Raw genomic sequence first — 13235 nt, 5'->3', positions numbered from 1 at the left:
ACTGGGGATTAACGGGACTACTGTGGAGAGGGTGAGCGGGTATAAATACCTGGGAGTCCACATCACCGAGGATCTGACATGGTCAACAAACACAGACACTCTGGTGAGAAAGGCAAGGCAGCTGAGGAAATTTAAAGTTTCCCAGAGGATCCTTCAGTCCTTCTACTCTGGAGCTGTAGAGAGCGTCCTGACAGGAAGCATCACAGCCTGGTTCAGGACAGGAAGGCTCTGCAGAGAGTAGTCTCCCACCCTGCAGGACTTGTACACCAGGAGGTGCAGAACCAGAGCCGGCAGGATCATGAAGGATCCTCACCACCCCAACAACAGACTGTTTCAGCTGCTGCGGTCAGGCAGGCGCCTCCGTAGTCACGCTGCAAGAACAGAGAGACTGAGACGGAGTTTCTTTCCTCAGGCCATCAGGACTGTGAACTCCGACCTCACCAGGACCCCCACATAGACCCACACAACTGCCCCTCTTAGGCACACACACACACACACACACACTTAGTGTACATATTGTGTTGTTTTTTATTGTAAATAGTGTGTACTTGTTGCCCTTGCACATTCCTGCTGAGCATTGCCACTTTCATTTCACTGCACACCCTGTGTGTGTATGTGACAAATAAAACATCTTGAATCTTGAATCTTGAAAGTCCAAGATCACCACGTCACATGTTGGATTATCTTTCCAGAAGGACGAAGCGTGAAATTTATAACAAATAAGAGTATGTTACTATAAAATGCATGTATTAATCAAATGATCCCCAAAGCAAATTACTAGTGTTTTAGCAAAAACACATGTTGAATTGAGGTATATTATAAACTGTGCATCTAATAATTACTGGTATAGGGTTAAATAATTAGCAGAAACTACAATGTGTGGTGAATCAGTTAAATGCATGTTTGTCTTAAGAACAGGTTCACTTCATGCCAGTGGTGGTCGCTTGGCGGGCAAGGACCATAAGGAAGTTTTTCCTGTAACAGCAACCTATGGGTTTTTTCGTCCTTATATGAAAAGTGAACCTTTAATATTGCATCATGTATTTGAAATCAGGTTGTTAAATTAAAATGTTATGTATTCTTATATAATCAAGCATAGAGTGTATAACCACTACGTTGTATAACCAGTGTTTCCATCTGACTGCAGCCGGCCAGTCACAAAGACAGATAACACATTCAACAGCCTGACAGTGGTGGTTTTTACCAGTAACACACCCTCTTATGATATTTAGTGGTTTATGATGATGAATGTCTTCCCTGCACTGCCTTTATGTTACATTGATATTCATTTGAAAAACAAACAAATCAGCGTTCCATTTTCCTTGCCACTTACCAGTTTCTTGACTACATTGCTCAGCGTGATCTTAACAGAATACTCACTTATTAAGTGTAATTCATGAACATCCAAAATGCTGTGTCTTCATATCTGAACACAGTTGTCTTGCACTTAGTTTTGGGAATCAATGACAGAATTCTTAAATCCAAACATTTGATACAGGGTGATTTCCAGGTCAGCGCCACTTATTCAGGCCTGATAGACACTCATGAATAAAAAAACAAAGCAGATTATCAGTAGAGGAACCAACATCATTCAACACCCACTAAAATGCACAAATTGTGAAAAAGACAGCAAACTTTACAGAGAATAAATGACCATAACACCGTAGTTGTCAATGTTTTATTTCCCCATTTATTACAAAGCAAAGAGTGTAATGTGGCATCAATCAACATAGAATGCATTATTTTAGTATCAGATGTCAAAGTAATTACACAGGACATGATTACATATTAAAAGTGAATAATGTTGCATTAGGGTCATTCCATGGGTTTTACATGTATACATTTTGTTCAAACCATATATATATACATATATATAAATATATATAATACATATATATATATAAATATATTCTATTTGAGACCAAATAAAATTACATTTGTTAAAATATGTTGGGAGAACTTTGAGAAAAACATGATTTTTATTGCCCGTAGGAATGTTATCATGTTCCCCCCTCTAAAAGTAATTTCAATTTAAATCTCTTAAGCATGGAGCCTTTTTTAGGGTGCTATATCTTTAGACATACAACTCCTAGAGCCATGAATGTTGGTCAGTGCACAGACAAAACCATGTACACAACATCCAAATGACAGAAAGGCATATGCAGATGACGTATCTTTCATTACTAACCCTTGAAAATGGAAAAAAAACATGGCCCAGTTAGCCCCTAAGTATATACATATAGAAGTGTCCATACTTCTCGTTAGAAATAGTCTTCAATTGATGTCATACCAGATTGTAGGGGCTCTAACATAACCAGAATCGAATATATGGCAAGTATGACCCCTCAAGGTTGCAATTTGTTGCCTTTTTGAGATATCAAAATTGCAATGTAGACTCATTCCTAGGTTTATAGATTCATTGTGATTAATGTGGACATATTGTGTGTAAAGTTACAAGTTAAACTGTGAATGTGTCATGACACACATGGCATCTCACTTATGTAGCCAACAACATAATATTAATGACATGTTCCCAACCATGCTCCTGGAGACCAATCGCACCTGACGCTACAGTAATAATCAGATGTACCAGAGAGGTCCAAGTTTCCTCTTTATTTTTGTGTGCTGTTCATGAAGGGGTCATTATACACAATTGGGTATAATGAGCGTTAAATGTGGATCACGTTAAATGTGGAGGGCCATTGACTGCATGTTTCAATGTTGCGACCCTATGGTGGTCGCAAAATCTGTCCAGACAGAAATGTTACCACCCAGTAAAGTAATCCAAACTTCGTTTGCGGTGGTTCCTGCTACAGTAAGACCACATTTTGCCACAGTGCCTCACACACTTATTCACAAGCTGAAAACAACTGCAGCTTCACCGTTGCGACTGGTACTGAAGACAACATGGATGGAAATTGTACATTTACAAAATGCCCACCTAGAGATGCTCTTTTCACATACTTGTTTTATGGTCCTTGGAATAAGTCCACATTGCCATTCTTGCCATTTCTTGATTTTGATGACGTTAGAGCCTTTGAAATTTGCCAAAACATCAATAAAATGCTGTATAACTAATTGGAAGAATGGAAATGTCCATTTATATATATTTAAGGAACTGTTTGGGCTCCCCAAACTACCCATTTTGCACTTTTTCCATTTTTAAAGGTCAGTAATGAAAGATAACAGTTTTGTCTGTGCCACTACCAATGTTCATGGCTGCAGGAGTTACGTTACTGAAGATATTGAACCCTAAAAACTGCATGCAATGTTTTGGTCTCGAACAGCATTTACAAGAAAAAAACCCTAAAATTTATACAAACCGTCTGATCTTGATTTGACACGCATAGTACAGCCCAATCCTCAGATTATAAAACCAGTAGTATACTTATGATACATTTGATTTTGTTACTTTTTGATCCATTTTGTTAGATCAGATCATAAGACAGTTAAAGAGACACTCCCCAATAAAAAAAAAGGTGTGAATAAAAAAACGATGGAATACAACGCTGAATTAATAGTCACACTTGTGATGACTGATGGCTTTACCTGTTGTTTCATTATTTCCTTGTCAGACTCAGAAAGTCCTACTGGTGCGTCGTTCATCTTTAAGCATTGTAAGTGTTTGAGAGCACGTTTCCAGTTCCGTCGTTAGTCGACTTGCTTCGGGTCGGTCTTCTGGCGTTTGACACAGCATTGACTTAATGATTTGGATCTGCAACAAAAAGAACCTCATGATATAAATGAATGCCGCCAGTGTCTTTGAGGCTCCACCTAACCCTATTTCCCTCTCAGTGACCTGACCTGGGTGAACTAACAAAGTCAATCTTTTTCCCAACCAGTCATCTGTCCTGCTTGACGTCCAATGTTTTTGTCCTGTTTTGGCCTCTTATCTCACCCAAAGCTCCATACCTCAGCCTCACTACCGTCCTGTTGGAGAGCATCAAAAATGACTGCCCCCCCCTCCTCCCCTCCTCCCCTGCGGAGAAAATACTGTTTCATGTACAAAGTGAAAGAAATAATGCTGGTGTACCTCCAGGGGGAAATTTTGTGGAAATCCCTCAGGGAATTTCTGGTTTCTGGCGTCATCCCAAATCTGGACACAAAAAAAGGAAGAACATTTAATAGGTGTGATACAAATAAATAGACTGTTGTTTTTTTCCACAGATGGCATCCCTGCTATGACAAGTCCAAATGTGTACAGTGAAAAAAGGCCAGTTTACATCGGTGCCGTCTGATTCTGGTACCTATCTTTGAAACAAAGTAAAAGCGAAATGCATTCATTAGTTAACAGTTAATATTGAATTTGAGCAACTCACCTTTTTTTTTTCCGGGCCAGTAAACATGTTCCAAAGGAGTTCAAAGTATACCAACCCCAAAGCAAATATGTCCACTTTTTGATCGTAAGTGGTCCTGCTCTTGCTCCTCTGTCATAAAAGAAGAGCACACTATTACCAAAAGACCCTGAAGCTCAACAGGTCTCCCTTCAACAACCAATATTGAATCCCAAGCTAATGCCAGGGAGACCCTCTCACTTGCTCTGGCGCCATGTAACTTGGGGTTCCTTTGTACACCGTTCTCTCCAAGAGGTTCTCAGCATCGGCGTTATTTTCCACAGTGACCAGACCAAAGTCTCCGATCTTCACTTCCCCATGTTGCCCAAACAGGATGTTGGCAGGCTGACGGCGGGAAAGAAATGAACACAACATGTAGCTTCATGACGTGACGTTATAAATGATGCTTCTATCCACTTCCTCTCACCTTCAGGTCTCGGTGGATGAGCATGTTCGAGTGAATGTACTCGACTGCACCGACTATTTGCTGAGCAATAATTAGACTTTCATCTCTTCTCTTGGAGTCTCGCAGAGATTTCTTCACATTCTGAATATTCTTCTCGTCTATCCACACTCTGAGTGTTTTGGTGTCACACAGCTCCATCTGAATATGCAGGTACTTTACAGATGTATTGTCAGTCGACCTAGAAAAGTAGGAACAGAAAAAATACTTACATATTTTGTCAAATAAGTACAGTAAGGATTTAAATAAGTGGATGGGACTTACTGTGAACTGCTGGAACTGTCATCTGCACTGTCCCATTGGTACCCCGAGTCCTCCAACCAACATGTGTAGTATCGAACAATATTGCAGTGATGGAGGTCTGATAAGGCTGTCACCTCTCGTAGAGCTTTTTTGATCCTAAGCAAAACAAGAACATGGCTCAGTTAGTGAAACTTTTCGCACATAAAAATGTAATTAAAAAAATGAAATATCTTTCATACCCTCTCTCTTTGCAACGGACAATCTTTACAGCATAATACTTATTTAGTAGTTTTTGTTTTGCCCTAAAAACCTTTCCAAAGGCTCCTTTGCCGAGGCTCTCCATGGAGTCATATTCAGTTGTAAACCTGTTAAGATAATACAGGTATTGTTGAGGCAAACTGAACTGAAATATACATATATGAAGTGTTATGAATAGAAAAGTATCTTCATTATAATTTAATACACAAATAAAAGGTCACAGCTGAGCAAAAAGAAAATGCCACTATTGTGCTTCGATGTTTTTATTTTTCATACCTTGACGGGGTTGTTATTTTCTTACTTGGACTACTTCCTGGATTCTTGCCGCTGAAATTGGGCATTTCATCCTGAAGGAATAAAATAGAGTAATGATATAGAGATCCAACTGTTAAACAAAAAGCAAAAAGATTAACTAGCATGATGAATATATCATACTGTACCTCTTTGCTGTGTCTGAAGGCATTTGCGAAATGTGCTGCAATTCTAGACAATAAATATCACAGTCAGCCATAACACCCAGTGGAAATTATTCTGTACTGTTGCTTTACAATGGGTCTCAAAAGATGCCTCACCTTATTTTGGGCTTCACGTCAGGACTTTTAATCTTTGTAACGAGAACCAGAAAAATACAGCCAATTATTATTTTAACATCGATGCATCTATTAAATAAGGTCCAAAATAAGTCTTCCTTTACAATAAGCAATGTTGTGCTGGGAACTTGACTAACTTGGCTGCAATTTCTGTCACAATCTGGGTGTTAATATACTACACTTGTTTGCTCTCACCAAACACATGTGTGAGCGCAAAAAACAACCTGGGATTGTATTGAGTCACTTTCTTTCATTGGAGTTCCAGGTCAGTTAACAAAAACTGACTTCCCCTAAAACTGTCAATTGAAGTAGCTACTCTTCCGCAATAGACTGAGCATTACAAACACATGAGCCACGATAAGGTTTAGAAGATTACACAGGAACCAACAGACCTGATCCTGATTTGATGAATTGGTGAAAAACGCAGAGTCACTTGAAGCCATCGGCACTCTTTTAGATTTTTCACCTTGAGACAACTGAAAGCACAAAGGAAGAGTTCATCACTGTCACAAATGGCCATGCTTTATAGTGATTGATTCTCTTGAGCATTGTGGTGTAACATTACTGTAATAATCATTGGAATATCATTAATAGGATATTTTTAATTAAGGGGAATCATTGGCATGTTTTATTATGTTAAACCTCAGAAGTTCAGTCGAACCTTGGATGTTATCTACTGTTTTTCATGTTTTTTACACAGCCTCTGTGGAGGAGTGACATGTATCAGCTTTTCTCTAGCTCCACAGAAACACACCTTCACTGTTTCCAACTGTTTTGCAGCTGGAAAAGTCCTGTGCTATAAAGAGTGTTTAGTCACAAAATCAAGCAGTAACCATGACCTGTCATCGGCTTTTTAGCTCTGCTGTTTATTGGGAATTTCTTCTGATATTTCTCGAAACATGATATTAAGTATGTGTTTGTTTATTTGGTGAAACATTATAAGGAATCTACAATAAAAGGATAGAAAAAACATCTTGTGGCACTTTTGGGTCACCTTTAAGGTTTTTAAAGGAAAGTAGGTTTTAGTGGAGCAGAATAACAGATCAGGAAAGCATCAGGAAAACGTACGCAAAGAGCCAGTTCTGCAGTCTACTATGTGACATATATATAAATTTAAAAAAAGATCATATTAAAACAGCAAATTTAAAATACCTTGCTGTCTTTAGGGATCACACTCAAGCTCTTCATCTGATCGCTGTAACACCAAGACAAGTCAGACACTGAAACGTTTCATCACCCAACAGAAACAATACCGCTCCATTGTTTTTGCTCACCAGATGTCTGACACATTTCGATTCAATTCTTCTTTTTGTTGACTTGATGTGCCACTGAATTTCTTCTCTACAGTCTTGAAACAAAGAAAAGCACGATTTTATATTGTTTCACTGATAAGAGTGTGACTTGTGTAACATATGAAAAATCTACTAGAGCTTTTGTGATAACGCTACAGTCTTCCATCTGCAGAAACTAGTGTGAATGATTACGTACCTCTGTAGTATTACTGCCACATATCTCGTGATGTACAAGCTTGGCTGCTTCCTCCTTAGCGTCCTTCTTTGTTCTCCCAGTGGCCACTGGATACTCCTTACCATCAACCACGAACATACAGCATCTAATAAAATAAACGTTTTTATTTAATGACATTTTAAATCAGCTACAAACTACAATGCATTCAAGACTGAAGAGGCTTACTGAGTAGCACCGGTTTGTCCCAGTTTCATTGACTCCACAGGCCTGATTTCACATCTTTTCTGTTGGCTGTATTCATTGAGCCAAGACATGTACTTGGGTTGAGTTAAACTTGTCTGATCAGCCGGTGCAGCAGAAGCTTCCGTTGTCGGTTCTGCCTGTCAGGATAAAAACAAATGTACATCAAGGAGATGAGAGCTGTTATTTGGTTTTCCAAACTTTGGAATACTACATTTCACATAAACAGTGAGTCAATAAAGAGGTACAATCATCTTACATGGTTAATTATTTCCTCAGTCAGGACACTCAGGGCATTTTCAGCTGCTTTCAGTTTGGCTTCCTTCTTGTTCTTCCCCACACCTTCAGGATACAGCTTACCACCCAGGACGGCTCTCACTGTAAATCTGAGAATAAATGATACAATTTACAAGAATGTTGTAGGAGGTTGCATCACAAAGACAAGAATCTACAGGTGAGGTTGAAACTTCACTAACCACACCTTGTCATGGAAATTAATGTCAATAAGCTCGAACACATTATTCATTGTATTACATGATAACTATACCATTAAATTAAGCACTATAACAGGTTGTGTTTTCTAATATTTCACTACTGGTGTCAAAACAATTATTGTATAATATCTAACCCGATGCTGGAGACAGAGTTCATAAATATTGAAGTTCAACACCATGAACATTTATGTGTCTTTTTTAAAGTAACAAGATATACAGTGTTCTTCTTGTTACACCGACGTGCTTATCACGTAGTAACAGCTGACACACGTCGAGGAAGCACGTGAAACATACCTGCAGATTGGCCTAAACACCTGGTTCATGTTTTTTAAACCAAAAAAACACGATGAAATAGTCCCCTCCCATTAAATAAGAACATGTCCTACTTAAGTGCCACATCTCTTCAAACCTTTTCTCCATAACCTCTCATGTCGCACCAGAGAAAGTGTTCAACTCACGTCCGAATGTGATCGGGGCCGACACAGCCAACGTCCTCGAATGTGAGCCCTAAACGCACTTTCTGCGAATACAAGTAGAGTTCAGCTACGGCCATTATTAATAACTCAGACGCATTACAACAGAGTGTAACTTAGAATACTAACTACCGATATATTATCGTCTGTGTTTTCATCTCAAATCTACTTCCACGGACAACCGGGCTGTTTTAATTCAGCTTCAACCTCTAAGTTTCGTTTTCTCGGTAAACGTCACACATCGTGGCACCTTCAAGTGCTGTCGGAAATATTAAAACTAGTTCAGCCGACATGAATTAAGCGGCGAAGGCTGTGTGGAAAACGTATATCGGGGAAAGACCCATGGGACAACAGAAGATGTTTATTATTTGTAATTGTTGAAGAGGATGTTTGTCTAGCATATCTTTAATATCTATTCATCTAAATTGTACGATATACAACTCGTATTTCACGTTTTACCACTTCAGAGAGACACGAGAAAAACTCAAGTTATCCAATGTCTTAAATGGAATCAAACAAACATACAAGGCAACCATGTGCTGTTTTGCTTACATGTGGAAAAAAAAGAATAAAAATATTACGGGGATATTGAAATAACAATAGAGGTAAGCCCCTAGTTGTATTAACTCACAATTAAGGGATTACATACATGGCAGATATCATAATATCCGATTACAGGGTTAGAAAGTAGTCTGTCGTCTTACATTTTACCACTGTAAAGAATCTTGGCGTTATCTTTGATCGGGACTTGTCCTTTAACTCCCACGTAAAGCAAATCTCAAGGACTGCATTCTTTCATCTACGTAATATTTCAAAAATCAGGCACATCTTGTCTCAAAAAGATGCAGAAAAATTGGTTCACGCATTCGTTACTTCGAGACTGGATTACTGCAACTCCTTATTATCAGGCTGCTCTAATACGTCTCTTAGGTCCCTCCAGTTGATCCAGAATGCTGCAGCTCGTGTTCTCACTAAAACTAAGAAAAGAGATCACATCACTCCTGCACTAGCTGCTCTGCACTGGCTCCCAGTAAAATCAAGAATCACTTTTAAAATTCTTCTCTTAACCTACAAAGCCTTGATTGGTGATGCACCATCATATCTTAAGGAGCTTGTAGTACCATATTGCCCACTAGAGAGCTACGCTCACTAAATGCGGGACTACTTGTAGTTCCTAGAGTCTTAAAAAGTAGAATGGGAGCCAGAGCCTTTAGTTATCAAGCTCCTCTTTTATGGAACCAGCTTCCACCTTCAGTCCGGGAGGCAGACACAGTCACCTCATTTAAGAGTAGACTTAAGACTTTCCTCTTTGACAGAGCTTATAGTTAGGGCTGAATCAGGTTCACCTGGTCCAGCCTTGATATGCTGCTATAGGCTTATAGCTGCCGGGGGACGTTTAGGATGCACTGAGTACCTATCTCCTCTTTTTTCTCTCCTTAAGGATGAATTTTCATCTCTCAATCACACGTTACTAACTCTGCTTTCTCCCCGGAGTCCTTTTGACTTCACGTCTCATGGGGTCATCGGACCCCATGAGACGGCATATCTATCTGCCTGATGGATCATCGAGGTCTGGGTCGTGGAATTCCTGTTCCTGACTACGCCACTGTCCTGTTGAGACTCCGCCCACTGTTGAGACTCCGCCCACTCCTCCTCCCCACCGCCATCTGCCTGATGGATCGTGGAGGTCTCCATCGTGGAATATGCCTACTATGAACTATTCATACACTCTGTCACATTCATTGAATGTATTTATACTCTAAATCTGTCCTTCTGTACACATTACATCTATTGCATCTGTCCATCCTGTAGAGGGATCCTCCTCTGTTGCTCTCCTGCAGGTTTCTTCCCTTTTTTTTCCCCCTGAAGGGTTATTTGGGAGTTTTTGCTGGTCCGATGTGAGGTTTTGGGGCAGGGATGTCTATGTGTACAGATTGTAAAGCACTCTTGAGACAAATTTGTAATTTGTGAAATTGGGCTATACAAATAAACTGAATTGAATTGAATTGAATCTTTAATCATAATATGTAGCTAGTTAAATAAAGCAACAGATAAGAGAACAAGGTATAATTATTTAAATGTTTAATGAAAACACAGATATGCAATCGCTCTTGAAACATGTCTAAAAAAAATCTTTGGAAAAATATATACATCACGGTTGACCTACATTTCCCTCATAATTCCTGAATGTAAAGAAAATGTAGGGCTGGCAACTATATAAACAGCTACGATCTTCCAGAGACAAAGGATTTCAATTAGGATGATAAATACATATTTATCCACTTTTAGATCACCTTATTGCCATCACTGTTTATCAAAGCCAAGTGTGATCAGCCCACTGTAAAAGGTAACTGCTCTTTCACTGGGAACCACCGAGCATATTTCTTTTTATCGTGTTCAATCGTGGTCTGCTGCTGTATCCCCAGGACAGTTGGAGCACAAGTCCTCTTCATCTGTCAATAAAGTAAAACAAAATGTATCAGCAAAGTCAATAAAAACAACAATAAAATCACAGAAATGTTGTCGTCGCTCTTACCGTTGTAGGTGGTTCCACACCATATGCAGTAAAAGTGTATTCCTCTCAGATAGGATGTAATAATTTGCAATTTGTCAAAGGTCTGTAAGAAAGAGGTACATATCAAACACACTCATCTTACTCTGGATGTATCAACAACATAAATGTATTGCACTATGTCAGTATAATAACTGTGCACATTACACTGGCAGAATGTGCCAGTGTGTCTTAAACATTTGTCAAAATGATAAAACACAACTTATTTGACAAGCAGTTTAATTTGAGATCATAAATTGTTTGTTTTTCACAATAAAACACTGTATGCACAAGATAAGCTACACACTAAAACTCACGGTTAATTCCACAATCTCCTCTTCCTCCTCCTTCTTCTCCTTTTCCTCCTTCTCCTCCTCCTCCTTCTCCTCCTCTTCTTCTTCCTCCTCCTCCTCCTCCTCTTCCTCCTCAGTCTCTGCTTTTGGCCAGTACCAATCTTCCCTGGGGACAGTGATGCCCTGAAAAGACAATTCAGCGAAATGGTAATTTTTCTGGAACATTTGGATATATGCTTAATAACACTATTCACTGTGATGATGATACTTTATTCTGGCCATAATTCCTTCAACCTTCTGACTGTCAAGATGCTCACAGGCCCTCTGACTCCTTCTAAGATCTCCTTCAATCTTTCGCTCCTCTCTCTCTGTCCTTACTCGCGACCTGGAATGAAAAAGCATGACATCAGACTCACAGACAATACAACATTTGTATTATAGGAGGAGAACAATGCTTGGAAGCACAATGCATTTTACAGTGAGCTAAAAACTTTACCTAAAATCTTCTAGAGACTTCGTCTCATTCTGTTGTTTAGCACGTGTTTTCTGACGATAATTTTCAAGTTCCTGCTCGGCTTTTCTTTTCTTCACCCCTTCCATTCCAATGCCACCTCTGTCTTTTAGCATGCCAAACAAAGTACATTGACGCTGTAAGCCAATAGTTTGATTGCACAGGTTGTTACCAAATACCAAAATAACAATAAATACATGTGCACACTGTAAAATAAATTGCTTACCAGTTTTGATATTTAGAGGAATTGGATCAACCCGTCCTGCCCCTGAAGAGGGAACAGAGATTAATAAACAACAAATGGAAAACGGAATGAAAAAGATAATTCGGTTTAAAAACAATACTTGCCCGCCTTCCCGAGGCCTTGACCAGCTTTGTAACCCATTTTTTGCAGAAGTGCGTATCCCTTGTTCGCATTGCAAAGGGAGTTTTCTAAAGCTGCCTCTCTACTTTCCTTCTCCTGTTCTTTATACGTCTTCTGACGGTTCTTGACGTTCGTCTCCTTTTGCTGCGTCTCCTTCTTTAGCGCTTCTTTTACCCGCCTCACCATGCTGACACCCGGCTTCACATCTTGCCTGACAGACACACACAAATACACGTCTTGGGAAAAAAACCTTTACAGCCATCAGAGGAGCACCACTTTTAACACACATTTCCAAATGTCCACAACTGACACTCGTTTGAATATCCCGAATTAGCTTTAATTTAAGAAGACTGAAAACACAGGCAGATACACTACATCAGTGTAATGTAACGTAACAATCTCGACCAACCTCAGGTTTTAATATATGAACAAATGACAGACAACACACTTACATTTTACTCAGGAATGCATCTGACATATAGTCCTCTTCCTCATCAGACATTATGACCGCGAAAAAAAGTAGAAAATCGCAACTGCGTTTAATTAATACTCCGATTGTCTGCTTTAGTTGCTTGGCGGATGTTTGGTTCGTCAAAGATACATTCCGTGTAGCTACTAGGTATCACGTATAACGTTCTGGCACTCTTGACAAATATATTTTTAAAACTATTTATTTTGAATAAGCATAGAAAACTGAAGCAAAGGGGATACAAATCATGTGAAAACATTTTACAGTTAATAATTTATCAGCAATTTATTCGGGACATTAATTTTCTGATTTCAAGTCGGACACGCTTTAATGCGACACCGCGGATACTCGTCGTCATCGCCGTCATTCATCCTGCGCGTCCTAGTTATCGAAAACAGGTAGGATGAACAATTCGCCTCCACACATCTCACACTGAAAGGTCGCGGAGGTCTCTTTTAACAGTACATGAATAAAAAGACGACGAT

At 39.3% G+C, this 13235-nt stretch overlaps 2 protein-coding genes across 3 annotated transcripts; both read right to left on the bottom strand.

Moving 5' to 3' along the window:
* Positions 1–1663: 1663 nt before the first annotated feature.
* LOC130207468 (interferon-induced, double-stranded RNA-activated protein kinase-like) lies at positions 1664–8775 on the bottom strand. Of its 2 annotated transcripts, XM_056436096.1 has the most exons (17): positions 8548–8775; positions 7855–7981; positions 7581–7735; positions 7377–7500; positions 7163–7236; positions 7041–7083; positions 6281–6364; positions 5871–5902; positions 5739–5781; positions 5575–5645; positions 5280–5405; positions 5062–5196; positions 4762–4978; positions 4536–4679; positions 4320–4427; positions 4034–4096; positions 1664–3715 (listed from the first exon to the last, which is right to left on the bottom strand). In XM_056436096.1, exons 1-17 carry the CDS (start codon positions 8640–8642, stop codon positions 3578–3580), a joined length of 1779 nt encoding a protein of 592 aa, XP_056292071.1. In that variant the 5' UTR covers positions 8643–8775; the 3' UTR covers positions 1664–3577. The 2 variants fall into 2 exon arrangements, with proteins under 2 accessions (XP_056292071.1, XP_056292073.1); XM_056436098.1 differs by lacking the exon at positions 8548–8775 and having other exon boundaries at positions 7581–7731; positions 7855–7944.
* A 1852-nt stretch (positions 8776–10627) lies between these two features.
* On the bottom strand, positions 10628–12868 carry gpatch11 (G patch domain containing 11). The gene is made up of 8 exons (XM_056435654.1): positions 12734–12868; positions 12266–12492; positions 12144–12185; positions 11903–12023; positions 11701–11791; positions 11431–11589; positions 11099–11180; positions 10628–11015 (listed from the first exon to the last, which is right to left on the bottom strand). The coding sequence occupies exons 1-8, from the start codon at positions 12781–12783 to the stop codon at positions 10960–10962; spliced, it is 828 nt and encodes a 275-aa protein (XP_056291629.1). The 5' UTR covers positions 12784–12868; the 3' UTR covers positions 10628–10959.
* Between the last annotated feature and the right edge of the window lie 367 nt (positions 12869–13235).

The sequence above is a fragment of the Pseudoliparis swirei genome, chromosome 17, assembly GCF_029220125.1.
Source record: "Pseudoliparis swirei isolate HS2019 ecotype Mariana Trench chromosome 17, NWPU_hadal_v1, whole genome shotgun sequence".
In the NCBI taxonomy this organism is placed as follows: Eukaryota; Metazoa; Chordata; class Actinopteri; order Perciformes; family Liparidae; genus Pseudoliparis; species Pseudoliparis swirei.
The sequence above is the reverse complement of the archived record's forward strand: the minus strand, read 5'-3'. Positions and strand labels throughout refer to the sequence as shown.